At 45.4% G+C, this 24,581-nt stretch overlaps 2 protein-coding genes across 11 annotated transcripts in view; one reads left to right on the top strand and one right to left on the bottom strand.

The window, feature by feature from the left end:
* Positions 1-3,252: 3,252 nt before the first annotated feature.
* RARRES2 (retinoic acid receptor responder 2) lies at positions 3,253-6,540 on the top strand. 3 transcript variants are annotated; one of them, XM_077149453.1, is made up of 6 exons: positions 3,253-3,378; positions 4,397-4,595; positions 4,857-4,961; positions 5,855-5,950; positions 6,119-6,278; positions 6,436-6,540. In XM_077149453.1, the coding sequence occupies exons 2-5, from the start codon at positions 4,422-4,424 to the stop codon at positions 6,233-6,235; spliced, it is 492 nt and encodes a 163-aa protein (XP_077005568.1). In that variant the 5' UTR covers positions 3,253-3,378; positions 4,397-4,421; the 3' UTR covers positions 6,236-6,278; positions 6,436-6,540. The 3 variants fall into 3 exon arrangements, with proteins under 3 accessions (XP_077005568.1, XP_077005563.1, XP_077005572.1); XM_077149448.1 differs by having other exon boundaries at positions 6,116-6,278; XM_077149457.1 differs by lacking the exon at positions 3,253-3,378 and adding an exon at positions 3,899-4,022 and having other exon boundaries at positions 6,116-6,278.
* Positions 6,541-6,821: 281 nt separating this feature from the next.
* The window catches only part of LRRC61 (leucine rich repeat containing 61), a 34,938-nt gene continuing 17,178 nt past the window's right edge, over positions 6,822-24,581 (bottom strand). For 6 of the 8 annotated variants that reach the window (XM_077149368.1, XM_077149387.1, XM_077149348.1 and 3 more), the window contains exons 2-3: positions 19,937-20,051; positions 8,452-17,935 (exon numbers count right to left, since the gene is read on the bottom strand). In XM_077149368.1, the coding sequence (XP_077005483.1) occupies positions 14,665-17,898 (3,234 nt within the window). In that variant the 5' untranslated portion in view covers positions 17,899-17,935; positions 19,937-20,051 and the 3' untranslated portion in view covers positions 8,452-14,664. The other 2 variants (XM_077149395.1, XM_077149401.1) reach the window with 2 other exon arrangements.

Below are 24,581 nucleotides of genomic sequence, written 5' to 3'. Positions count from 1 at the left end.
GCTCATCCTCCTTCACTGGGCCTTTCAGAGTTGGTTTCCTTCTGAGCTCAGTCTTAATCTTTTCTCTTTTCCCTCTCCTATCACCTGGGCACTCTAATCCCTGCTCCAATCCCTAATCTCCTCCCTTCTCTAATCTCCATCTAAATACAGATGGCTCGCATGTTTATATCTGCTACCAGGACTCTCCATGGAGCTTTCTCCTCAGGAGCTGCTCTTCGATCCCCTTCATGTTTTCCATATCCCCGAGGGCCAACATCATCCCCACAACTGTGCAAGCCAGACACCGGGGACACATCCCCTCTCCATCATGTGCCATGTTGGTTCTGTTGCCAATAGTTCCTAGATGTTGCTTCCATTCCTCTGCTTTTCTCCATCTCCATGCCTCCAAGTCACAGTCGTCTCTCACCTGGAGTGCCGCGATCGTCTCCTCACATGGGCTTCCCTACCCCCTCCAGTCCTCTCTCCACACAACTACCAGAGTGATCTTTAGAGAGAGAAAAAACAGATTTGTGGTGGCCAAGGGCTGAGGGCAAGGAGGAGTATGGAGTGACTGCTTAATGGGTATGGGGTTTCCATTTTGGGTGATGAAAAAGTTCTGGAACTAGAGAGTTGTTATGGTTACACAATGTCATGAATGTACTTCATGCCACTGAATTGTACACATTAAAATGGCTAATTTTTATGTTATCTGTATTAATTTACTGGAATAAAAATAAACCTAATGCTATTCACCTTGTGATTTTAAAAAGGTTTTTGTTGTGTTTATACTTTAATAGACAAATTATACACAAGGTATGACATTTTAAAAGTTCAAAAGGTAGAGTTTCCCTCCCTAACCTTTTCCTCAGGCACACAGTTCCTCTCCTCAGAGGCAACCACAGAAAAAAGTTTCTTGTTTTCCTTTCTAGAAATATTCTATGCATTTACAACATACATAGATATGCTATCTTCACTTTTATTTTAAATTTTTATTCACATAATTGGCTAACATCCACACTATCCAATATGGTAGCCACTAGCCACGTGTGGTTTTGTTAGCACTTGAATGTGGCCAGTGATATATGGTGTTGAATTTTAAATTTTATTTAGTTTTAATTAATTAATTACCTAAACTAATTAATTAAATTTAAATTTAGAAATTGAAGCAGTATAAAAAATATTTTTCCAATAAATACCCCTTTATTGTTTTGGATGACATTTCATGTTATCCACTGCCCAGTCTGTGTTGTTGAATTGTACTGTGCATGTTGAGCGTGCCTATCCTTCCTACTATTACACATTAATACACTACAGCTCAAATAAATTTACTCAAATGATTTTTTCTATGCACTAATGCAACATTGCAATATGTTTATTTGAATATTTTATACAAACAGCACAAGTTATAGTGATACCTATATATGCCATTTTGTTACCCCTCAAATGCAGGGTTCTGCCTAATGCATATAACAGCCAATTTATGACACCAGGGTTCTAAGAGAGAAAGAGTTTATTTCCACATGAAGTAAGGAGATCAGATGGCCTATGGGCCTATAGTCTTTCTCCTCAAACTGCAGTTACTCTGAAAGTCTGTTAGTATCAAAAGATGGGCAGCCTTACCTCTTTCTTTGAGAATGTGCCTGTATTTCCTTTACTGCATGCGCATTTAATACATTTTCTGCTTCTTTTAAAAAAAAAAAAGATGGGCATGTTTTAGGATAATAAGTATAATGGCTCAAGTTGACAGGGTTAGAGATTATCTAATTATTGAGCATGCGCAGATTGATTATAAGGTTAGTCACAGAACTATGTAAGAAAACAGCAGCCTTAACGTTATGATGGATGTGATTTTTAGTATTATAATGAAGTATAGGTCACATATAGGCTAAAGCTTAAGTAAGCTACTGTGCATGTCAGGCGGACCAATTTTGGTTGGATACAGCTTCGTCCAGTTTAAGGAATTGGGGTTAGTTGTGGACTGATTCAAGTTTCTTTATCAATAAACATTTAGGGGCTGTCTAATGATCACAAGACTTCAAAGTTGTAAAGCAGGATAAGGGAGTATAAGTGGGGCCATTCACGAGGTTTTTATAATCACAAGATAAGAGTTATATAGTTATACAATCATTATTAAAGATCAAGGCATCTAGGTCACAGTTCAGTGGGTTCGGTAATTTCAAGTATTTTCCTTTGGTTATTCTACAATATACTAGAAAGTAAGAAAAGGGCATCTATATAATGATTCAGTCATCATAATTATTTGTTAATTCCTAATTTCTCAGTTACAATTTTACAGATAAGGAAACAGAAGTTCAGAGAGGCTCAGTTAAATGAGACAATATATTACAAATGATAAGCATAGTGCCTAGAACTAGATAAATGTTAATGCTGTTACTGTTCTAGAAAGCCCTGGAGCTTGTTTATATCTGCTCAAAGGTACACAGGAGGTGTGCCAATATTTAGACACTGTTTTCTCTCTACTCTTGCCTAATGGGTCCACTGTACCTTCCTGACATAACTGAAGGCTATGTGCTCTCCAAATGGGGACCACTGGACAAGAGGAATTAGTCAGGAAAAGCAGCATGTGGAATCAAGATGGGACATAACCAAAAGGTTACTGGTGACAAATGTTTGTTAGACACCAGAGTTCATTTCCTAAAAGAGAAACTTCTGCCTCAATATGGCTTTAGGCTATGAGAGGCAGGGAGAGGGATTATGACTTCTCATGATTTCATCTGGCTTAAGGATGCCTATATTTCTGGGAGCAATTTCCTGAAATGAATGTCTCCAGAGTGCTGGGGACTCGTTACCCAGGATGGACCTAAGAAAAGGGCAGCCCTACTTGGAGGCAGGGGGAGAGGCAAAAGGACCTTTGGAGAGCAAGGCAGTATCAAGGTGGAAAAAGAGGCCTGGGCCCAAAGCTGAAGTCCAAGGAGGAGGTGGGAGGGAAGGGTTGCTGAGTCTCAACTCCTCCCTCAGCGGCCTGGCCGGGCTGGTGAGCTGCCTGCCAACCTTGGCTAGGGTCACTGCAGCTGGACTCTGGAGGGCTGGGCAAGGTGGGGGGGGGGAGGGGGCTGGACAGGGGAGGGCAGTGGTAGGATGGAGAGTGGGGAGGGAAGGCACAGGGGAAGGGTGTCCTATTCGGGAAGCCAATCCTAACTAGGGCTGGGGAGGAGCCTCTGGTCTGCAGAGATGTTGGAGGGGGGCCCAGGAGATGGGAATGGGAGGAGATGAGGGCCCACCCCAGAGGGAGGGAGGAGCTGTGCAGGCGGGGCCCACTGAGGGGTAGGGGTGTGGGGAGGAAGAGGGGAGGGAGAAGACCTGGAAGAGGCGTATAGCTGTGTCTAATATTTCCACTTCGGGAAGTTTAGGAGAGGTCCGGAAAGCACAGTAAAGAAGGTGAGGAGCGGAAAGCAAGGAACGGAGAGGCAAATTGGATTAAAGGAGAGTGGGCAGGCAACAGGGAGCAGCTCCGAGGGCAAAATTCATAAATTTGTCTGTGAGCTGCTTGCTTTTTTTAAGCAATGCTCTGGTCTCTTCTCACTGAGTCGGGGCTTAGTTCCACATGTATGGCTTTCTGGCCCTGTGACCACAGGTGCAGGCAGGGTTCTCTGGGACGATCAGCCCCTCAGGCAGCTCTGAATCAGGGATTGAGGGAAGAGTTGGGGAAAGACTGGGAGAGGGATCGTGGGGAAGTTCCCTGCCCGCCCCCCCCCCCGCAAAAAAAAAAGGCAAGGGAGGGAGGCACTGGCCTGTAGCAGGAAAGGCATGGGCTTGGCCAAGGCGAGACCCCTATTTCTGGGGCCAGAGGGTGGGTTGTCCCAGCGCTGGAAGGGTTAAGCATTCTGGAAGTTCCCACCCATCTTTTGGCTCCTCTTGCATGTTTACGTCCTCCCCCAAATATTCCACCTCCAGCCAATTTCCTTCCTAGTGTCTGGGTCCCTTCTCCTCCCCTACTCAAAGCCAGGGGTGGGGGGAGAGGTCTGGGGTTCTTGGGAGCCAGGGGATCCCAGGCTGGAGGAAGAAGCAGTGAAGGAGGAAAGGTTGGTGGGGTGGGACCTAAGGGGTCAGAGACCTGTGGGAAAGGTGGCAGGGTGGAAGTAGGAAACAGGGCTGCTTTCCAGGCTGTAGGAAATTGCTTCAGAATTGGCAAAAATGTCTGTGGACAGAAGCCAATTCAGCACCTACCTAGGACAGGGCCCGGCTGGGGCTGGACCCAGAGAAAATGGGGATGGGGGCAGGAAGGAGTGGAAGAATCAGGAGGACACCAAGGACAATTTTAGGAAAGATCCCCTCCCTGTTCCTCTTACTCTGCCCAGAGTTCTGCCAGGTATGGCCCACCTGAGGGGCAGGGCCAGGGGAGGAGGGTCCCCCAGTAGGCAGTGAAGAGCTGAGGATGGACCCGCACCCTTTGCAGGGCCAGGCTGACTGAGAGGCGAAGCATGAGGCAGCTGCTGCTCCCATTTGCCTTGTGGCTGGGCATGGTGGGCTTGGGCGGGGCCGAGCTCTCTGCTGCCCAGCGCCGGGGACTGCAGGTGGCCCTAGAGGAATTCCACAAGCACCCGCCTGTGCAGTGGGCCTTCAAGGAGACGAGTATGGACAGTGCCAAGGACACGGTTAGCATTATGGGCCCCAGGGCTGGGGGCATTGTGGGTTGGCTTGGTGCCTCACTGCAGGAAACCGAAACATTCATAGGAAGCAGGTACAAATGCGCTGTGGACTCAAAGCACCCAACTCTCTGGAGAAGAGTCTGCCACCCCAGCCACCCTCCTAAAGTTGTGCAGTTTCACTATGGGGACCAGAGAGGCAGGTCCCATCCAGGCCTTGCTTTGACCACTCAGCTGGATGCCTGCCTTTCTATATCTGTCTCTCTGCAGTCATTCCCAGCTGGGACATTTGTGAGGCTAGAATTTAAGCTCCAGCAGACAGGCTGCCGAAAGAAGGACTGGAAGAGGCCAGAGTGCAAAGTCAAGCCCAACGGGGTGAGTGAAGGGGTGTGTGTGTGTACATAAGTTTGGTGAGAGATGTGCTGGAAATCCTTGGGGTTGGAGACCTTGCTGTGGAGGAACCTCCCGGGAAGCTGAACCAGCTCAATCTGAGCCCGTGGTTGTGGCGGGCAGGGTAAGCAGGAGGGAGGGTTGGTTTGTCCCAAGGACAGATTTGTTAAAGCTGGGGTTAACATCCATCTGAGTTTCTCCAGCTTCAAGTCACTGTTGGAAGAAGTTTGTGGTTTGGGGTTTGCATGGCCCCCATTCCATACTTGGTAAATTTCCCGTTTTCTGAGTTTTCAAGTGGAGATGGTCCCAGCCTGGACTGAATGATTCATAAACAGAGCTTGACTCTATAATCAGTCACCTCTGGGCAAAAGCACTGTTCTGGGGAGAGATCCCTGGGCTGGGACAAGGCTTCTGTTTCAGGGTTGGCCAATCACCAGCTTTGTGGCTGGTCTAAAGGAGGGGAATGGGCCATAGCAGTGATTTTCAAAACTTTGAGTTCACAACCTTTTTTGTTCAAATCAAACCTTACAAGAAACAGCAAACAGAAATAATAGGTAAAAGCAGAGTTTTTCTGGTGAAAGTCAGGTAGGGAAAACCCACCGGGAATAGCCCTGCCTTTACCTACCCATATATACACATCCTCTAAAGTTCTCTAGTTTGAAAACAGGATTATTTGCCTTCTGAACTATCTAGTGGACTGCACCTGAAACCATCTGGGTGCATTACCCTTCACCCCTCTGCTCTAGGCTGCCAGAGGGAGGGAGGCCAGCACTTCTGCAGCATGTGGCAACACCCCATCAACCCCCAGCTTCTGTCCTTGTGGTACCGCCTGCTTCCCCTCACTTCTTTCTTCCCTGGTTCCATGCTTCTCTCCCCAGAGGAAGCGGAAATGCCTGGCCTGTATCAAACTGGACTACGAAGATAAAGTTCTGGGCCGGATGGTCCACTGCCCTATAGAGACACAGATTCAACGGGTAACAGGGGGGCAGAGAAGCGAAGGGGAGGGGTTGAGGGAGGAAGTTATGAAAAATGATAGAAGCTGGGCCTATGGGGTGAAGTGAAGAGAAGCCCAGGACCTGATCTTCCCAGGGAAATGTGGAGGGAGGGAGCTGCAGAGGCTGACAGTTTGCTCCCATCAGCAGGAAACTGAGGAGCACCAGGAGGCCCAGTGTGGCCGGGTGGAACGGACTGGCGAGGATCCCCATGGCTACTACTTCCCTGGACAATTCGCCTTCTTCAAGGCCCTGCCCCCCAGTTGAGCCCTGGAATAACAGACCAGGAGGGAGAGGGGCAAAATTTGGGGTAGGAATAGCAACTTGGAATGGGGTTTGGGATGGAGTGGGAAATGGTGCTGGAGTGGGAAGTAGGGAGAGGATGGAATTAAGAACTGGTAAGTTGCGACTGGAATCAAAGCAGCCTCCTCATAAACACTTCTGTTTCTTTTTCTTCTAAAATTCAGTCCCAGTTCCTGGGCAACTGCAGAAAGTAATCACTGAAAAACTCCCTTCCCTGCACCCAGAAAGGCAATCCTATTACATCTCAAGTTAATAAAACTGTTCTCAGAGCTGTGTTCTCGCCTCTCCTTGCATTCCCTCCTTTCCCCCCAGCTTAACTGGCAGGGGGCCATCTGAATGAGGAAAAGGCCCAAGTGCTCCTTTTCTTATATGTTGGAAGCTAAATTCCAAGGTGGTGCAATATACTTCTGGTTGGACACCCAGAAAACAATGGGAAATGAATCTTGGCCCCAGAGGTCAGGATGAGTGGATATCAAGCAACAAACCTTAATGTACTCCTGCTCTGGAAAGACCATATTTACCCCCACAAAATGGTAGGCAGTGAGACAAATTAAAACAATAAACATTTAATAGAGATCAGTGCAGGTGAGACTGGGCAGAGAAGACTTCTGACAAACACGGGATAGGGTGGCCAGAGCAGATGGTCATTTGGATAGGCAGATTTGTAGTGTGAGTGATTTCCAGCTTCACGAACATTCTTCCTCTGGCCATTACACTCTGCCCACACCTCATGGTAGGAACAGGGGAAGTAGGAAACACCCTTCCATACTTTTCTTACCTTTCACCTTAAGAACTTTCTTCTCCTGAGAGTCTTAGGCTTGGGAAGCCAGGATTGGCTGTGATCACAAGCTCAGCCTGGGGCACAAAAAAAGGCACGAGGACTCTTCCCTAGCTGCACACTGACCATGGCAGGAAAGTCTTGCACTCTGAGCGAGGAGCCTGTAGAGAGTCCTTATACCTACGAGAGGCCACTCTGGAGGTGTTTCCTTGCAAGCATGTGAAGGGAGGATGGTGGGTTCTCTGTGAGGCAGGAGTGTGAAGAAGAGGGGTTATTCTAAGGAACAGAGATAAATGACAGTCCAGCTTGCAGGTCCAGTGAAAAGTCTTATGAAATCACAGACAGGAAAGATAGGTGCAGAGACAGGGAGAAGTGTGCAGCTAGACCACAATGTGAGGACCCCACAGTCACCTGCCAGGTTGTCCCGAGCCACAGGGATAATTCTCAAAAGATGAAGGAAGAGGTAGCACCTGCAGGGCTCAGGGCCTGCTCAGCCTGAGCCAAGCTGTTGGTGGCCTGGAGATCTAGGTCCCGGCACTCCTGCAGTGTGTCCTGAAACTGCCGGCAGGCTTCCTCCAGGATGGAGCTGCTCCGGGTGGGCCAGGACTCCCAGTATCCTGGCTCTACCCAAGGCTGGGCCTCTGTGGCTCGGGGGCCTGGGCTGGAGCTGGGGCGCAAGGAGCTGTCCAGGTCTCGGCACAACTGGTAAAGTTCACTGCCACGACCGGTTACCCGCTCACCATCAATGACTTTCAGGCCAGGCAACAGCTCTCGGACCCCTGCCCAGTAAGAGGGGTTAGTGCAAAGGGGGTTGCTCAGCCGGGCCAAAGGGTCCCGGAGCCGCAGATACTCGAGGCCCCGCAGCCCTGTCAGACACTGCAACTGACCAGGTGTGGCCAGCAGGTTGCCTGCAGCATTGAGGCTCTGCAGGTTCTCACAGGTGGCCAGTGGCTCCAGTGTGGTCAGGCGATTATTGGAGACGTTGAGCACAGTCAGCTGGCGCAGGGAGGCCAGTGGGCCCAGGTGGGTGAGTGCATTACCTGACAGATCCAGCCACTCCAGGCCCAGGCACTCGCCCAGGCAGCCCAGGTCCGCCAGCCCCAAGCTGCGCAGCCTCAGCAGCAGGATGGACTCCAGGGCAAACTCACCCGTGCGCGCCTTCAGCAGCTGGGGAGTGATCCGCACCCCTTCACCCTCAGCTGGCTTTTCGCCCTGAGGCTCCATGAGACGACACTTGGTTCAGATGGACTGGGCCCTGGCCGGGTCTCTCACAGGGATGTGGGTGTCACCCAGGTCAGCTGGCTGTCCACCCCCAAAAGGGGTATCATCAACAATCCTGGGACCAGTGACAGGAGGCCTGTTTCAAACACCCCCAGCTCAAGGGCCAGCAGGTCCCTAAGGAGAAACAATGGAACAGTCATGCAAGCCTTTCCCGAGTAGGTGAGGGCATGAAGTAGATAACCCAGCCTTTACAACCAGAGCGAAAACTCTATATGGCCGGGTCAGATCTCAAGGAACAGGTCTGGAACACAAGTCAGGGAGCGGCATCAAATTGGTTCCAGTCAAGCATGGAAGAAGTCAGGCCCAGTGCTACCAGTTCCATCCTTTAAATCTGGACTTGGGGACAAAATCTCCTTATTTTAATTTACTTTTTTCAGTAACCACTTATGATTTATTATTCTTATTAATCTTAAAGTATGTTAAAATTTTTAGATTTATTTTTTGAATTGATAATAGGTGACCACTATCACCAATTTCTTTCGTTTCCTCCTGGGATACTCTGTGCAAATACAAACACAAATGGTGCATACTGCACCTTGCTTTATTTATTCACTCAAAAATATGTTTTTTGTTTTTAACATTAGCAATGAATTCAAAATGGTTTCCAGATTATGCAGGCATATTTGTGATCTCTGGTTGAAGCTGGAAGGGCCCAAAGGACGAATCTTTAGTCAGTAAGATGAGGAAACTGAGGCCAAGGGAGGGAAGAGACAGTGAAGCAACTGGTGGGCATTGCCCTTCCCATGGCTCTCCACCTCCTGCTGCCCCCACCCCCACCAAGTTACTCTTTTGCTCTCAGATCACCTCTTTTTTATTTTTATTAATAAAACCAATCAACATACAATATGAATTCTTTTTTCATCACATGGTTGTATATTCATCATGATCATCTCTTAGAACATTTGCATCAATTCAGAAAAAGAAACAAAAAAACAAAAAAAATTCACACATACCATACCCTTTACCCCTCCCACTCATTGTTCATTAGCATTTCAATCTACTAAATTTATTTTGACATTTATTCCTCCCATTATTTATTTATTTATTCCCAATCCATACGTTGTACTCATCTGTTGGATCAACTCTTAAATCAATATGTTCCAGAAAGTAAGGTTCCAACTGTAAATATGACCAAATTTCAAAAAAATGAAAGTGAGGGGAGGTCAGCTAGTCTAGGAAACCATTTTGGAGGAAGGGTCAGGTGTTATCTAAGCTGGCTTCAGAAAGGTGCGACACTTCAAGCCACTGGTGGGTGTGGGGCAGAATGGCAAACAGGGAAGAAGGAGGCTGGGTGAGGGGCAATGACATCACCAGCCACAGAGGGGGTCAAAGTTTACAGACAGAAAACAAGAGTGGAACTCTGCTCAAAAGCGGCAATTTCCCAAATGTGTAGACTATGGCCAGGTTCAGGGAAGGAAGCGCAGGACAAGACAGGACTCAGGAGTTAAATGCTCAGGCCAGGCTGGGTAATGCCTGGGAAGGATCACTCACTCCAACTGTTTAGAAAATCTGTGGCTGCAAAGTATGAGAGATTCCTGTCTGAGTTTGCATAATCAAAACTTTTTATTTCCCCCTCTCCAAGGTAACCAGGCCCAAAGCCCATTCCATTAGCTCCTCCCACAACCACCAGCAAGGATATTTAAAGAGCTCCATACCAGGGAATTGGAGAGGCTGTTACTGATATATATCTCTTCCCATCTTAAAGCACATTGTCCCTCCACCCCATCTCTGAGAAGGGAGGGAGGTTTCTTTACCTAGTTCCCTTCAGTCTGCAACACTAGTTTAGTCATTCTTTTTTATTTAATCTCTTTTCTTTCCAAAAGGGACTTGCAGCCCAATCCTCCTAGAATCTGATGAGATCAACAGTATCTCTCACCATTTTTCTTTCATCTCCCACCTTCCTCATGTGCTGCTCCCCCACCACCTTCCTGCCCCATCCTTTTCCGGGGAGCACTGAAGTCAGTGAAGTGAGGCCCTACATCAAAGGGACAATGGCTCTTCTGAGAAAGCTAATGGGATGGCAGCAAACCAATGTGCTTCCCCTACAGCAAGTTCAGGGCACACCAGCTGCCTGGATCCCGACCCCAGACCTACTGAATCAGAATTTCTGGGAATAAGTTACAGAATCCTGCAGTTAAAAAGATGTACTCAGGTGATTCTCATTCAAGTCTGAGACCCACTTACTACTAAAAGGAAAGGACACTGGGAGAGATTCAAAGCTGGGTCCAGGAGAGCCTCTGAACACATTCCCTACCCTCTACTCACTCAACCCCTCCTAACAGGGGAAAGGAGAGACGATCTCAGCAATTTGGAGGCCAGACTTCAAATGAAATCATGCTACTCCAACCATAAGGTTTATTTAATAATGTAAGATGCGATTGTTACACTGAAAATATAGTATTCTAAATAGATTATGTATTATATGATCTTAATGTAAAAGTAAAGGGAATATGTCAAAGTGTTCACAGAGGCTGCCTCTGAGTGAAAGGACTACTGTTATTAATTTTTTTGCTTCTTTACATTTTCAATAAATCCAAATGTCTTAAAATGAATTACAATAAAACACACAACTGACCACAGACACAAAGGAACAGGCCTCCAGGGTTTCTGACACACCAGGTACTGTCTGTCCAGTGAGAGGAAGGCTTGCTCCCTTACCCTACGGCCAGGGCCATAGTGCAAAACAGGTCTCTAGTGCTTTGCCTTCCTCTAAGTTCAATCTTGTCAGCCACCTTTCTCAGTGACCAAACACTGCAGGTGACCTAGTCGTGTCTTTGGTGGTGAGAGGTCCCACATTCTCCCAGCTTTCCCTTCCTTCTTCTCTTCTTCCCATATCCCTAATTCCGGGATCACTCAGGTCCTGCATTCCTCCCTGAGGAACTCTGAGCAATCTATATTATCGATGGGTTCTATACATATCTTTTCTGACTTCTAAGTGAGGGATTTGCTTTTTAAAAGTGACCAGGATTACACAAAAGGACATGGGGGAAAAAGGTGACCAGGGACAGGGGAAGGTGTGGATGCTTCCAGGATGGGACATATACTCAGCATCCTGGAGCTTGGGTAAACTATTGAAGGTCTTCCTGAAATTGCTTTCACTGTAGAAAGAAAATCCAAAGTTTCCTGTGATTTAGAAACAACTTATTAGAAGAAAAACATTTTGAAGAATGGGTATCTCAGCTCTCTGCAATTCTTATTTCCTCACTAGCTGGTCAGTCCCATTGATCAGGCATTCTGAGGCCACTTCGGAATGCATGGGAAAGGGCAGACCTCTTGAAGACTGGTGTGTGCGTGTGTGTACATGTAGGCACTTATCTTTTAAACTGGCTAATCTGCCTTGGGGTTCTTTCTTTCTGTAGTGAAAGTAATCTCAGAGAGAGCTTCACGCACGTCCCCATCCCTTTTTTGAGAACGCATGCCTCTCAAAGGCATGTATCCCTTTCACATAGCTAGTCCTTATATTGATCTTATATAAGATCCCAGAAGCCCACAAATATTTCAGTAGAGAGCTGTAGTCTATAAAACTTCACAGTGTAATTCAGTCACTTATGACGAGAGTAAACACACAGTGCTAGCAATAAGTTAAGCAATGGGTAGACAGAATATGATGTCTCCCTGAAAAAGATATGACAATTTGTCAAAAACCAAGAAACTCTTGCTGTTCTTACCAAAGGAAATTAAGATTCTGGGCTGTACCCCACAGTAGCGCTCTACTTTTATCTACTACAGAAGCTTTAAAACTTTTTTTTTTAACTGTAAAATATAACATATATACAAAGAAAAGAGCAATAATTTTCAAAGCACACTTCAACAGGTAGTTACAGAACAAATCCCAGAGTCTGTCATGGGCTACCATTCCACTATCTCAGATTTTTCCTTCTAACTGCTCCAAAACATTGGAGGCTAGAAGGAATATTAATAGTGATTCAGCTGTCATACTTGTTTGTTAAACCCATCTTCTCTGTTATACTTTCTCCTCAGCCTTTGATCCTTCTCCCAATCTGCAGGGATCTTTGGGCAATGTTCCTAATGACTTTTTCATGTTGAAAAGGAGTGTCCACACTAAAAGATGGGGCATGTAATTAATAATCTTGGAAAGGCTGTTCCCTCTGGGTTTCAGGATTTATCTGACCTAGGAACCCTCTATGAGTTATAGGTTCCAGGAGAGCAAACTTAGTCTCAGTTTGAGCCCTAGGTGTTTTTTTTTTTTTTTTGCAAGGGCAGAAACCAGGAACAGAACGCGGGTTTCCAGCATGGCAGGTGAGAAATCTGCCTGCTGAGCCACCATGGCCTGCCCCTGTGGTGTTTTTAAGAGTCAACAAGAGTCATATTGGTTGGGGGTTAGCAAACCATGGCAATTAGCACTATCAACTGAAGTCTACATAACAGCAGCCTCCAGAATAGACTCTCAACTCAATTTGATCTCTTGGCCACCAATGCCTTATTTTATCACACTTCTTTTTCCCTTTTTGGTTTGGAAGGTGTTGTCGGTCCCATGGTGCCAGGGCCAGACCCATCCCCAGGATCCATGCCTCATGTTGTCAGGGAGATTTCTGCCCCTGAATGTCAAGTCCCATGTAGAGGAGAGGGTAACTCCTTGCAGAGTTGGGCTGAGAGAGAGAGAGAGGCCACATGTGAGCAACAAAGAGCCTTCCTGGAAGCAACTCTTAGGCCTTGTTATGGGTATACTCTTAGCTTCTCCTCTACAGAAATGTTTATTAAGGACAAGCCTCAAAATTTAGGGCTTGGCCTATTTTCTTGGGAGTCCCCCAAGGTTGAGAGTACCCAGGGTTTCCTAGATGGGAAAGTTTAATAGTTTCATATATAGAGATACATATTTCCCTGCTTTGGAACCTCAGGTGACTCTACCAATACTCTTAAATTATCAGCCTACACTAGTCTGAGATGTATCCTGGTAGTATATTAAGCTATACAAAAACCCAAGGCTTTGTTGCTGTTCTGGACTCCTTTGGGTTTGTTTAAATGAGCTATCCAGACAGGTTGATATAGATTATGTTACAGAAAACTTAGGTTCTAGACATAAAAAACCTCTCTGCTGTTGGGCTCATAAAGTAGGTGAAGGTCTAGAGTACATATACTACCATTTTTTATCCTGTGTTCTAATTTACCTTAGACTCAGCCAAACTGACTTTGTTTTAAACTCTGAGGCCTGATCTTGTTTTCAGTTATTTTAACTGTTATTACATATAGTTATGCTAATTTTCAGGGCCATAGCACTCCGATTTCTGGGTTTTAGGTATCACAAAGCTACTCAAAGTTCCTGGCAAATACTAGCTGATACACATATACCTTAGTGTTTTAGAATTTAGAAATGCATTTACAACTTCAGACCGGGGTGCTATAATGGCTTACAATCTAGGTTCCCATTTTCTCAAAAGTATTTTCTGAGAGAGACCTTAGCATGTTTATTCTATTTATTTGTTTCTGGCTTATTTTGCATGACACATTGTCCCCAAGGTTTATTCAGTTCATTGTGTGCCTCTCAAGGTCCTTCCCTTTTGTAGCTGCACAATATATATATATCTCAGTTCGACATTCTACTGCAGAGTTTTTTTTTATTGTGTAATATAACCTATAGACAAAGCAAAGAAGATAAAAGCAACAGTTTTCAAAGCACTCTTCAACAAGTAGTTACAGGACAGATTTCAGAGTTTGTCATGGGTACTATACCGTCATCTCAGAATTTTCCTTCTAGCTGCTCCAGAACATAGGAGGCTGGAAGGAATAAATATTTTTTTATCATCACAATTGACTTTTTAATTCTTTTTTGTAAAAAACATATACAAAGAAGCAATAAATTTCAAAGTACATCACAACAATTAGTTGTAGAACAGATTTCAGACTTTCCTCTGAAATGGGTTAAATTTCACAATTTTAGGTTTTTCCTTCTAGCTGCTCTAAGATACTGGAGACTAAAAGAAATATCAATTTAATGATTCAGCAGTCATATTCATTTGCTAAACCCTATCTTTTCTGTGTAACTCCATCATCACCTTTGATCTTTCTACACCACTCTTTAGGGGTATTTGGGCTATGGCCATTCTAACTTTTTTATGTTGGAAGGGAAAGGGGCTGTCAAAAAAATGGGGTAGAGAGATGGAATTAACTGATGCTCTGGAGAGAATGGCCCCTCTAGGTTTCAGGATCTACTGCAGAGGTTTTTATCTACTGCAGAGGTTTTTAAGGGTAGATTTTAAGAACATTGGACTTTTAGTTGTTCTTCAAAGTTCCTGAGATTCTAGGAATCTATGTGACAGGATCACCACTATCTGCTCCTGTCCTGCAGTCTGCCCATCCAAACAGACCCAACAGACTAAATGGTCTGCTTCTCCGCCTCAGCCAGATCATTACTAGAGAAGACAAGGGGAGGTGGAGTATAGTTGGGGAAATTCTCCAGGTTGGTCTTTAGGAAGAGAAGATGCTCAATGGTCTCTGTTTTGAGAGGAGAATTTTGTTCTACAATGGTGGGACTCTTCAGGGAGGCAAAGATACTTTCAGAGAAGGCTCCTGTGGGTGGACAGGATAGATACAGGATGGCCAATCTTGCTAGGGCTGGCCAGACTTCACACTTCTTCTCCCAGTAAACTAGGGGATCCTCCTTGGCTCCAACTGTCTCGTTCTCACGCAGGTACTTCTTGACTATGATGCTAGCAAAATGGTTCTCCATGGAGAGTGAGGCTCCACTCTTCTCTGATGCCAGCAGTCCCACACTCTCCAGCTGTTCCAACAGGCTCTTTTCCTTCTGGACTAGTGGGAAAGATCCAGAGCTTCTCTTCTCTAATGGTTCCTTCCCCTCAATCCTGGGGCTCTTGGCTATTCTACCATGCAGGGATGGAGCCATGTGGATATCCTTGGGGTTCTGCACATTCTGGGAATGCAAGGATGACAAGGCAGGCAAAGAGTATTCAGATACCATAATCTCCTTCACCTTGTATACTAGTACTTGTTTCCAGTGATCAATATCAGCCCCCAAGGGTAGGATAGCCTCAATCTTCCCCTTGAAACGGGGGTCCAGCAAGGTAGCCAGCACAAATTCCTCCCGGTGGAAAAACTCATTGATGTGATGGTCTGTGGAGAACTGCAGGGCCAAGCCTTCAGCCAGTCGGATAGCTGCACCCCTCTCCCTGGCACTCTGCTCCACAAAGTGCCCGTGAACCTGCTCCAAGAAGATATGTAGGTAGCGCAGCTGGGGCAGCACCTGGCTTAGAGAAGCCAGGGCTGAGCTTGCCTCCAGGACCACCATCCGAAAGGGCTGGAGGAGCTTGACCAGACTGTCTGTCAGACTCCAAAACATGGAAGACAAGGCTGTCCCAGCCTTCCCCAGCTGGTGTTTTTTCTCATACTCTTGAAGAGGCTGCTGCTGCTCCACTAGCCACTCCATCAGATGGTAGGCTGAAATCCAGTGGTCTGAGACTTCCTGAAATGGCTGATGGGCTGGGAGGCCACACTGATGCTGGAGCTGGGTGAGGAGCCTCCGGGCCTCTGCAGAACCTTGGAAATGGCTACAGATTGCCCTGGCTGTGTCCACGATAATCTGGGCACTGTGATGGTGACACAGAAAGTTCCTCACTAGGTTGTCGAGGAAGTGGGCAAAACAAGGAATGTGAGTGTAGCCCTCTCTCTTCACTGTCCACTCCAGGTTGGGCCAGCCACCTGATACCAGGAAGCCTGGCCTCAGGGAGCTGCGGCTGAGCCACAGGCTGATCTGTTCTGCCAGCTCCAGCTGCCTGTCCTCTGGTGTTCTCTCCAAGGGTAGGGCTTGGACCCAGAGCACAGCTTGTTTCCTCAGGCTCCCTGATGTCACCTGCCTGATGCCTGGCTTTATCACCCCCCAATGGGCAGTGATCACCATGTAATCTACTGCTGAGTCCTGGGTTGACGTGAATGTGGTGAAGTGAACTTGGTTTCCTTCAGCCCACTGCATCTCCTGAAGCACCTGCTCACCCATAGCCTCATGAAGCAGAGGTAAAGCTTTATCTGAGAAAAAGGCTGGTGAGGGAAGATGGTAGCAGGGGTCGACCTGGGCCATAAATCTCCTGAAAGGCTGCGATGAAACAAAGGAGAGCGGCAAGGCCATGCTGCAGAGCAATTCTGCAATGCTGTGGTTCCAGGTCTGTGCTCGGGGTTGGTTGGAGGCATATATACCACCCAAGTCTTCCCTCACTTCCACATAGGGAACAGGTTTATCTCTGGCGGCAGTGGTCAGGGATGATGGGACCATAAACAACAGCTTCTGCCTGCCCAGGGCCAGCTCCCCCTCACAATCTTCAAACAGGAAGGCATCTGAGCCATATCTTGGTAATGGGAGCCCACCAGAGGCAACGCTGAAGGTATCTGTGGGCAAACCCTTCTGCTTTTTCTCCTCAGCCCCTCTCACCTTCTTCCCTTGGCTGGCTGTTGTTTGCCACCTTTCCCACTCCAATCGGTGCTTACTTGCCAAGTGAGAGACAAGTTTCGAGGTTTGGAATTGCCCCTTAATTTTGCCAGGTCTGATACTGGCATAACAGAGAGTGCAAATGACACGGCAGACATTCTTGTGGTCAATGTTAAAGAACTGTCTGACATCTGAGCTGGGTTTCTGACCTGTGGTGTCTAGAGGGTCTGGCACACGCCAGTGAGAATTCAAGCCCTTGGTCTTTGGTTTTAGACTTCTGGCCTGCTTTTTCAAGCAGGGTGGTGAATGGTTCCTCAGCTGAGGCCCTAACTTCTCCCCCACATCAGGAAGCAAATGTTTTTTCTTACACTTCTTGAGGCATCCCACCTCTCCGGCTGGATGGGCTATGAGGTTGCCACCCTGCTTTTCTTCCTCGTTCACAATAGACTGGTTTCCCTCACACTTGTCAGGAATGGTCACCTGGGAGAGCTGGGGGAGGTTTTGGACCAGAACTGGGCTAGAAGAGGTTTGGCCAGAGCTGAATGGTTGGCTCCTTGACTTCTTTCCTTTCTGCTTGACTTCCTCTCTCCATCTAGTTGCTTTCTTCTGCTTGGATGCCTTCTTCTCATGTTGCAGCGGGTGTTCTGGCCCAAGCACACACTGGAAGCTACAGATTCCAGACTCTCCATTTAGCTTATTTTGGCCAAGGCTGGCCTGGGAGGCCATTGGAAGGCTTGGCAGGGCTGCACAGGAAACATTTGGGTGCTCAAGCCTCCCAAGAGGGCTGGCTTTTCTCTTCTTATTGCAAACAGGTAGGCTGAGGGCATCTCCTTCCTCATTTTTCAGGACAACTTGGTCTAGACCAGGTAAAGGGACTGAAAGGCAACTGGAGAGAAGAAAAGATCTTCCCCTTTGGCGGGAGAGGCCTCTTCTACTCTCCTTTTGGGAGCCACGAGAGCTTATCACCTTCTCTTTGTTTACAAACTCGAATTTGACCTCAGTTCCTGGCATGCCTTCCCCGAAGCCAAAACAGCCAAGTCCACGAGCAGTGTTAGTAGCTCTGGTGTTGAACCCAGGGTAGGGAGAAGCAGCACACACACAGGGCTCCAGCTCCACTGATCCTGAGGGTGTCTGTCTCTTGGGGGGCTTTTTTATTTTTTCCACTTTCAACATGCTTGGATACTTGGGGAAATGAGAAGATGGGCCCAGGCTGCAAAGCAAGATGAAAAGAATGGCTCTCAGCTGCCCTGCTCAACTTTGGGGAACAGTAAGGAAGAAAAGGTGGCCCATATGGGAAAGGAGAGGAGAAAAGAGGAAAGGACAAAAGGAGTTGCAAGATAACATGCAATTAGTAAACTCTCAAGACTTCAATTTCCCCAGTGAAGCCTGACTTCTCCTCCAGACCAAATAGCACACTTCTTCAAGGGAATCCCTGCTGCTCTCTGAACAGTTAGTGGTTTCTAGGTCTATCATCTTTGCAAACTGATTTTTTCCTTTTTTCTGTCAATATTTATTAGGAACCTAGTAGGCACTTGGTAATTGTTCTGTATATTGTGGATACAGTATAAAATAAGCAAGTCTTAGTGTTCCCATGGCTAACAGGCTGGTGGGAGAGATAGGTATGAATAAAAGATTCATACAAAATGTTAAACTGGAGCCTGTCAAGTGCTGTGAAGTGGTGGCATTGTGGCATGGTACAACCACAATGAGGGGACTGACTTAGCTAAGGAGTCATGAAGATTTTCTGGAAGGGACACTAGAGCTGGCTGGCCACAAGCACTGAGTAGGAGAGCATTCAGCTTATCAATTTCTGTATCCTAAGCGCATAAAACTGTACCTGGCACCTAAAAGGGGTAAAATAAACATTCAGTGTAGTCCAGAATTTGTTAAATAATGCACCCCAAAGTTTCCTAAGCCTTGCTTATATTGTTTGAAATCACTTTTCTAAAAATCAGTCTCCTTCATAGAATACAGGATGGGGGTAGCTCCCTAACTCCAATAACCCCAATCTTTGACTCTCCTTTCTCTTTCATGAAGAAACTTCTTGAAAGGGTTTATTTTCATACTTTCTCACCCCCCCCCCATTCACTTCTTAATCCATTTCTATATGGCTTTGGTTTCCACTGCTCCACTGATATTATTCTTGCCAAGGTCCCCAATGACTGCCTTGTCACCAAACCAAACAGACTTTTCTGCAATACTTGAGCACCTGACGACTTCCTTCTTTTGAAATGTTCTTTTCTCTTGGTTCCGATGACACTGCATTTTCTTGGTATTCATCCTGTCTATCTGACTCCTTTCAATCTCTTTGCTGGTCCCCTCTTCTTTTCCCTTAACTGAGATTTCTCAGGGTTCCTTCATAGGCTCTCTTCTCTTTCTCCACAATTCCCTAAGATGATTTATCTTCTCCCAGGTTTTGAATTACCATCTTCACACTGACTAAGTCTTTCTCTCTAGCTCAGAACTTGTTCTTAAGCTTTTCCCTCACTTGCTCTTCCTACAGAAGATTGCAATTCAATCTCTGCAAATAGCGCCACTCTCCATCAGATGCTCAGCCAAAAACCTAAGCATAATCTTTTATTCTTTTTCCCCTCATTCACTTTCTGAGATTCAGGGCTCTAAAAAGAAAAGAGACATAATGAAATAAAAATATAAATAGACAGAAGCAAAGAAAATGGTAAGGAAAGGAAGGAAAAGCCCTGTAAGCTGGGATGTATCCATGGGAAAGAGAAGACGCTGAGGAAAATGACTTAATTCTACCACAAATATCTGAAAGTAAATAGTCTCCATCTCTTCAGACCAGAATAAGATATAGATTAAATAGGAAGATTAAGATTTAAAACCAATGCATTATGACAGAGTGATGTTAAACACCAAGGATTACCCAAAATGGCAAGACTGCCTTTAATAGATAACAAGCTGGCTGAGATTGCTCAAGTGAAACCTGGCATTAGAGCGGAGAATGGGCTGCACGACACTGAGGAGCTTCCTTCAGTCATAAGACCCTTAGAGGGATAAAGAGGCAATATAATTAAGTCCACCTCTCAAGAGCTCAGCCAGCCAACAACAAAATCAAATATATAAAGCACACAAAGCAATGTACAAGGTGATGTTTGTGGAGGGGATGGACAAAAGTATAAATGAAATGGAAGATCCTGTCCCTGTCCTGGAAGAACTGTTCTAGAGGAAACTAGAAACAGAGGAGACTTACCTCAGCCTTTATTTTATAACTGAAGAAACTGAAGCTCAGAGTGTTGATGGTTAGTGGCAGGATGGAAGACCAGAGCTGATACCAGTTCTTCAGAATCAGTTAGTAGGCTCCATCTCTATCAATGCAAATGTAGAATGTGTTATTAAAACTAGGTCTGCAAGAAGGAATGAAAAAAGGAAGTGAAGAAGCAAAGGAAAGAAGAACAAACAGACTCTATCGTAAGCTCAAGCCTAGGAGGCTGTCTTGAGCCTCAACTCTGTCCAGAGGCTGTGGATACAGATGCAGAAATGACTCAAGGATTTACAATTACCTAAAGTACTCCCTCAAGAGCCACTGATGTCATATTTCAGTTTAGCTCACAATATTGCTAGAAATTTGCATAACGTGCTAAGGCCAATTCTGCATCTAAACTGGCTTTGTGAGGTAAACAATCTCCTAGTTTTGATTAGTTTTTCATGGGTCTGTTCTAATTCCAGGACTTTAGCACAAACTGTTGGGACTGTTAAATGCTTCACTGAAAACCTACGCCAAACAAAATGCTTCATATTTTGGTAAAATTTTTTTCCATTTAACTCGCTTAATAATCTTTAATGAATACCAACTATACACAAGCATTTTACAAATAAGAGGCATAAAAATGAAAATAACAAAATTCCTGACCTCAAGTGTCTATAAAAAGAAGACATAGAATTTGGACAATCATAACATGTATGCTGCTATCTATTATTTGAATATTTCCCTTTACTCTAGCCCTTATTTGTGTTCTCCTGGTTTGATTCAACTACAGTATAAACTTCCAGAATCATTTCACTTCCAGTCTGTTTGAGGATCAACCACCACACTCTGATAATGCCCTATCCATAACACAGCTGCTTTACTTATCATGAAATGTAATGTCTAGGTCACTTGCCCATTTCCCTCAGGTGCTGTGAGCTCCTGGAACATGTATATACATCTCTGTATTGTTAAGTTGAAAACAGACTCTAAAAACCAAGGTTCAGAAAAAAAAAAAAAGCATTTTTCGCTAGATACAAGGAAGGAGAGAAGATGGCCAGTAGGCCCCAAAATCTGTCTTCCCAAGTCTGGGGATTCAAGGTTTTTATGGATTCTAACAAGGGGTGATGAAGTCATTAACAATTTCAATTGCAAAATAAGCAGAAAGGAAGGGAGATAGAGTTATTTCAATAGTAAGTATAAGCAGAAAGGAAGGGAGAAAGTTATTTTAATAGCAAGTATAAGAAGAAAAGGAGAGACAGAATTATCACTTCAATAGCAAATGTATGCAGAAATTATTTACAAATATAAATGAGTGAAATTGGGCTGGAACCATTAATGGCTGACTCAAGTTTCTCCAGTAGCATTAGGGCATTTGCCCTTACAAATTCCTAAAGTAGAAAAAATGGACAAAGGCACAAGATTAGGGCTTTTACAATCATTCTCAGGGATCAAGGCAGCTGTATCACAGTTCAGAGATTTCAGGTTTTCTGTCTATTCTAATACACCAGAAAGAAAAAAAAAAAGGAATATTTATATAATGATTCAGTAGTCATAATCATTCATTAAATCCTAACTCCTTAGTTACATAGCTCCTTAGAACAAAGACAGGGCATGGAGACAACAGGGAGGGGAAGGCAAGGAGGATGTGAGCTATGTGAGTTGTTTGGGGCAGGATATCTTTGGGTCATGGGCTATAAATTTGCAAGGACTGTTGCCAAGGTGTTTATTTAGGAATGGACTTTTCTAGTGAAAATAAGCAGGGTGGTGCAAAGGTGGCTCAGTGGCAGAGTTCTCACTTGCCATGCCAGAGACCTGGGTTCGATTCCCGGAGCCTGCCCATGCCGAAAAATAATAGACTTTCTGGTGTCAGTATGACTTGGTTATTACAGTCCCTCTTTTCCCATGCAGGTAGGGGTCTCAATTAGGACCACAAAGGATTGATGGTATGTCAGTGTGCCTCAGGAGCTTCTTATTTTTAATTTGTAGTTTCCTGAATATGTTGAAGCTGTGACTGGATTCATATAGTTTCTGCCTTGCTACATTTGAAAATCAAATGCTAAGCTGAGAATACTGCAAATGAAGGTCCAGAGATCAGTGGTAGTGAGCCTCAAGGGTTTTGGGGCTCTGGTGGCTGGAACTAGAATTTTCTTGTGCTGAGGGTTTGGGGGACATCCTCAACAAAGAGCCATAAACAGTTCAAATGGTTGAAAAGAAGTGTCTCTTGGCTGACTCACCAAAACATGTTGCTGGATTCTGTTTCCTAGGTTCTTGGCCATGCCGTGAGAAAGAATTCAAGGGCACAGCATAGAGTAAGCAGGCAGAACAGAACATTTATTAAGAATGCATGTGAGATGGGGTTGAGAAGATGGCGGCTTAGTAAGAAGCGCGGATCTTAGATTCTCCTCCAGGACAACTACTAGGGGAGTAGAAACGATACAGAACAGCTCCCAAAGCCACGACAGAGATAAAAAAGACAGCGAACCCCATCCTGGAACAGCTGGCTGGCTGAGAGAACCTGCTCTGGTGAGATCGCCGAGGGGCGCGGGCTTCACCGGGTGGGGCGGTAAGCGGCCGGAGTCACTCCCTTCCCCCTTCCCAGGCCGGCTGGGAGAACTGGAAAGGCGGTCCCCTCAAACTGCGGCGGCTGGCGCCCACACCACGCGCGGCCCCCCAGACCAACTGAGAGAATTGGATCGGAAATCCCCAGGCCGCGGAGAACGGTGACGGGGGGGGGGGCCCTTCCAAATCTGTGACTCCCCGGGAACGTGCACTCTCCCGGGCAGGCCGCTGCAGCTGGCGCCCTCCCGCCACACTTGGCGCCCGGGCCGACTAGGAAATTCGGACGGGTGCTTTCCCGGGCTGCGGCGGCCAGCGACCCTCCCCACGTTTGGACCCCGGGCAGGCTGGCACTCTTCCAAGCCACTTCGGCTAGGAAACCTCCCGGACAGCGAGAGTTTTCAAAGTTAAAGGACGCACAGCACCTTTTACTGGTGGGACCCGCAGACAAACGTGTGCCACGAGCGCCACCTACTGGGCAGGATAAGAAAAACAGAACCCAGAGATTTCACAGGAAAATCTTCCAAACTTTTGGATCCAACACCCAGGGAAATCTGTCTAAATGCACAGACGCCAGCAGAAGATAACGGATCACGCTCAAAAAATTGAAAATATGGCCCAGTCAAAGGAACAAACCAATAGTTCAAATGAGATACAGGAGCTGAGACAACTAATGCTAAATATACGAACAGAAATGGAAAACCTCTTCAAAAACTAAATCGATAAATTGAGGGAGGACATGAAGAAGACATGGGCTGAACATAAAAAAGAAATAGAAAAACTGAAAAAACAAATCACAGAACTTATGGAAGTGAAGGACAAAGTAGAAAAGATGGAAAAAACAATGGATACCTACAATGATAGATTCAAAGAGACAGAAGATAGAATTAGTGATTTGGAGGATGGAACATCTGAATTCCAAAAAGAAACAGAAACTATCGGGAAAAGAATGGAAAAATTGGAACAGGGTATCAGGGAACTCAAGGACAATATGAACCGCACAAATATACGTGTTGTGGGTGTCCCAGAAGGAGAAGAGAAGGGAAAAGGAGGAGTAAAACTAATGGAAGAAATTATCACTGAAAATTTCCCAACTCTTATGAAAGACCTAAAATTACAGATCCAAGAAGTGCAGCGCACCCCAAAGACATTAGACCCAAATAGGCGTTCTCCAAGACACTTACTAGTTAGACTGTCAGAGGTCAAAGAGAAAGAGAGGATCTTGAAAGCAGCAAGAGAAAAACAATCCATCACATACAAGGGAAACCCAATAAGACTATGTGTAGATTTCTCAGCAGAAACCATGGAGGCTAGAAGACAGTGGGATGATATATTTAAATTACTAAAAGAGAAAAATTGCCAACCAAGACTCCTATATCCAGCAAAATTGTCCTTCAAAAATGAGGGAGAAATTAAAACATCCTCAGTCAAAAAGTCACTGAGAGAATTTGTGACCAAGAGACCAGCTCTGCAAGAAATACTAAAGGGAGCACTAGAGTCAGAAACGAAAAGACATTAGAGAGAGGTATGGAGAAGAGTGTAGAAAGAAGGAAAGTCAGATATGATATATATAATACAGAAGGCAAAATGGTAGAGGAAAATATTATCCAAACAGTAATAACACTAAATGTTAATGGACTGAATTCCCCAATCAAAAGACATAGACTGGCAGAATGGATTAAAAAACAGGATCCTTCTATATGCTGTCTACAGGAAACACATCTTAGACCCAAAGATAAATATAGGTTGAAAGTGAAAGGTTGGGAAAAGATATTTCATGCAAATAACAACCAGAAAATAGCAGGAGTGGCTATACTAATATCCAACAAGTTAGACTTCAAATGTAAAACAGTTAAAAGAGACAAAGAAGGACACTATATACTAATAAAAGGAACAATTAAACAAGAAGACATAACAATCATAAATATTTACGCACCGAACCAGAATGCCCCAAAATACGTGAGGAATACACTGCAAACACTGAAAAGGGAAATAGACACAAATACCGTAATAGTTGGAGACTTCAATTCACCACTCTCATCAATGGACAGAACATCTAGACAGAGGATCAATAAAGAAATAGAGAATCTGA

The sequence above is a fragment of the Tamandua tetradactyla genome, chromosome 1, assembly GCF_023851605.1.
Source record: "Tamandua tetradactyla isolate mTamTet1 chromosome 1, mTamTet1.pri, whole genome shotgun sequence".
Classification (NCBI taxonomy): Eukaryota; Metazoa; Chordata; class Mammalia; order Pilosa; family Myrmecophagidae; genus Tamandua; species Tamandua tetradactyla.
This window is presented reverse-complemented; position numbering and strand designations above follow the sequence as displayed.

Coding starts and splice junctions, on each gene's coding strand:
- RARRES2 (XM_077149448.1), top strand. CDS start 4,422: ATGAGGCAGCTGCTGCTCCCATTTGCCTTGTGGCTGGGCATGGTGGGC. Junction 4,962..5,854: donor GCAAAGTCAAGCCCAACGGG/GTGAGTGAAGGG, acceptor TTCTCTCCCCAG/AGGAAGCGGAAATGCCTGGC. Junction 5,951..6,115: donor TAGAGACACAGATTCAACGG/GTAACAGGGGGG, acceptor TGCTCCCATCAG/CAGGAAACTGAGGAGCACCA.